Source organism: Pongo abelii, chromosome 1, assembly GCF_028885655.2.
Source record: "Pongo abelii isolate AG06213 chromosome 1, NHGRI_mPonAbe1-v2.0_pri, whole genome shotgun sequence".
NCBI lineage: Eukaryota > Metazoa > Chordata > Mammalia > Primates > Hominidae > Pongo > Pongo abelii.
Window position 1 is genome coordinate 207,374,475 of NC_071985.2, and position 2,536 is coordinate 207,377,010.

Sequence of the window (2,536 nt, forward strand, 5' to 3'; positions counted from 1 at the left end):
CCCGCTGCTCCGCCAGGCTCTCGGGTGGGCCATCTCGCCAGGCACATAGGAAAGGCCTGGGACCAGCTGGGCCAGGGAGGGGGCGGTGCCGACCCGCCCCTTGGTAACTCGAGCCCCAGCTGGCGGGCCTGGCTGCTGGGTCTTTGTCTTCTAGGTTCCTCTTTCTCCCAAGAAGGGCTAAGTGGATCCTGTGAAGGGAGGGATGCAGTGGGGGGAAGGAGCTGGCCCCAGCTGGGTTTATATTCTCAGCTGGGACAGCAGAGCCTCACTGTATACGTGTGCAGCCAGCAGATACCTGTGCACAGGCACAGACCCACCAACTTGTGGGGACACTTCAACACCACACAAAGCCATTTAGCCTCTAGACCCATGCCCCCAAACTAGCAGAACTGCAGCTGGGTACCCACCTCCCATGACACACTCGTACTTAGCCATTGTGCTCCAACACAGGCAGGCGCATGGGATGGCCATACTCACTGACAGGCATGCAAATGTGCACTACACACCAAGGCACGAGCATGATATGGACACATGCATGTGAACTGGAGGGTGGCCCACCCAGACATCTCCAGAAACCACTGGTCCATACAGGTATTTGTGTGCAGACATATCCAAACATGCACTAACACAGAGGTGACAGTCACAAGAGAACAGCTCAGCCACCCTTCCCACAGAGCAGTCTCAGCACAGTCACAACTACCAACCTTGCCCAGGGCAGGGACCCAGGAGGCCCAGGCCACAACCAACCAGACACAGTGCCAATGGAACAGGACATCATTTAATTGTCTCTAGGGTCCTTCTGGGAGAGGGACTGCGGGGCCTTTGGCAGAGCTCTGGCTGATGGAACCAACAGAGGTGCCCATCAGCCAGTGCCAGGCAGGATGGCGGCCCCAATGCTTGGCTGGGGGCAGCCAGCATTTGGGGCTGTTGCTTAAGACAATTTCTGAGACTAATGGGTAAGGAATGTTGCCTTTAGATGGAGAAGAGGTGACTACATTTAGAGAGGAGGGAGGAGAAGTGGCCTGGATTGGGGGAGGGACTCTAAGGTTAGGTTAGGAATGACAGGGAGTTGGTCAAAAGGTCCTTCATGGCCAGGTGAAGGCTGAGGGGAGTGTGGTGATGGAGTCCAGCAGGGGAACTCGACAGGCTTGACTCAGGCCAGCTTCAGGAACTCCTGCAGCTTGTTTTGTTCCACAGCCTCCACGAAGAGCTCATAGTCCTGGAGAAGGGGAGGTGAGGGGTGGTCACCTGAATGCAGGGGGCCCAAGTGCTTTGTGGCAGATCTGACCCTGGCCAGAGTTCTCTTCCAACGCTCCCCCCACCCCCCAGTCCCCCAGCCCATACCCCACAGTACTGGTCCCCGTTGACAATCTGGGGTGGGGTGGCCTTGGGGTTGCCCGCCAAGGCTCGCATCTCATCCCTCAGGGCGTTGTCCTGGGAGATGTCCACTAGCTGGTATTGGATGCGCTTCCCATCCAGGATTCGGGTCACCTCGCTCTGTTGGGACTTGATCTGGGGACAGAGGGTGGGTAGGGGTTAGTGGATAGGCTGGAGGATTTATGAGGGAAACACTGGGCAGGGTGAGAGAGAGTGTGACCAGGAGCTTTTGTCTCCCCATTCACCTCCACACTAGGGGAGGGTTCTGGCCTCTAGGAGTTGGGAGGATGAGTCAGGCTTGAGGTGGTGCAGGATGAAGAGAGGGATTATCAACCACGGGGGAGGGGGTCAGGCTCAGGGTAGGGTGGGGAGGGGAGGGGAGGGCAGGCCCCGGAAGAGCAGGCTGCGGTCGTGGTCAGGGTCAGCCCGGTAGTGGGAGTGCAGAGAATGGGTGTGGGGTTGATGGGGGATGGGCACGGGAAGTTCATGCTGCGGCTGCAAAGGACCCAGGATGCCCGATGAAGACGCTCAGGATGGGGTCTCGGGACTGGATCCGGGAGATCGTGCCCAGCACCTCGCCGACGCACTCCCCCCACCCCGCCCCCGTCCTGGGGGCGGGTCCCGGGCGCCAGGGTCCAAGGCACCGGGACACAGCCCTGCGCTTTCCCCCAGCGCCAGTCCGGGCGCACACTTACTTCGCGGGAGCCGGTGACCGACGTGCTGTAGACGCGCAGGCCGCTCATGCTGGGGGTAGACAGACGGGCCGGCGGGCAGAGGGCGGCGGTAGCGGCAGCTGCACTGCCAGGAGACGACGCCGCCGCCGTGCTCGGGAGCGGTTTCCTTCCTGCTCCGCCCGCAAGTCATCACGCTCGGGACCAATGGGCGGCGCGGGCAGGCGGGGCGGGTCCTGCGCGACACCGCCCCGCGCGCCAGAGGCCCCTTCCCTTCCCTCTCGGTGACCAGGCGCGCAACGGACCCGTCCCACGCAGGGCGCCCCTTCTGCGGCTGCTCTGCTCGTCCTTTTCGGCCCTTCCCTGATCTGGAGCTCAGTGTGAGACTGGGGAGGGGCTGGGTGGCAGGACAGGCCCGGGAGACGGTCTGGCAGAAGCCTCCCTCTCCAGTCGCACAGAGGTTTGGTGCATCCAACTCCCCAGCCACG

General features: G+C 61.7%; 1 protein-coding gene across 1 annotated transcript; it reads right to left on the reverse strand.

Annotated features, from left to right (window-relative positions):
* Positions 1–759: 759 nt before the first annotated feature.
* Positions 760–2,177, reverse strand: SH3BGRL3 (SH3 domain binding glutamate rich protein like 3). The gene is given in 3 exon segments (NM_001131878.1): positions 760–1,219; positions 1,345–1,512; positions 2,073–2,177. Coding segments are annotated over 3 exon segments (282 nt in total). The 5' UTR covers positions 2,121–2,177; the 3' UTR covers positions 760–1,153.
* Between the last annotated feature and the right edge of the window lie 359 nt (positions 2,178–2,536).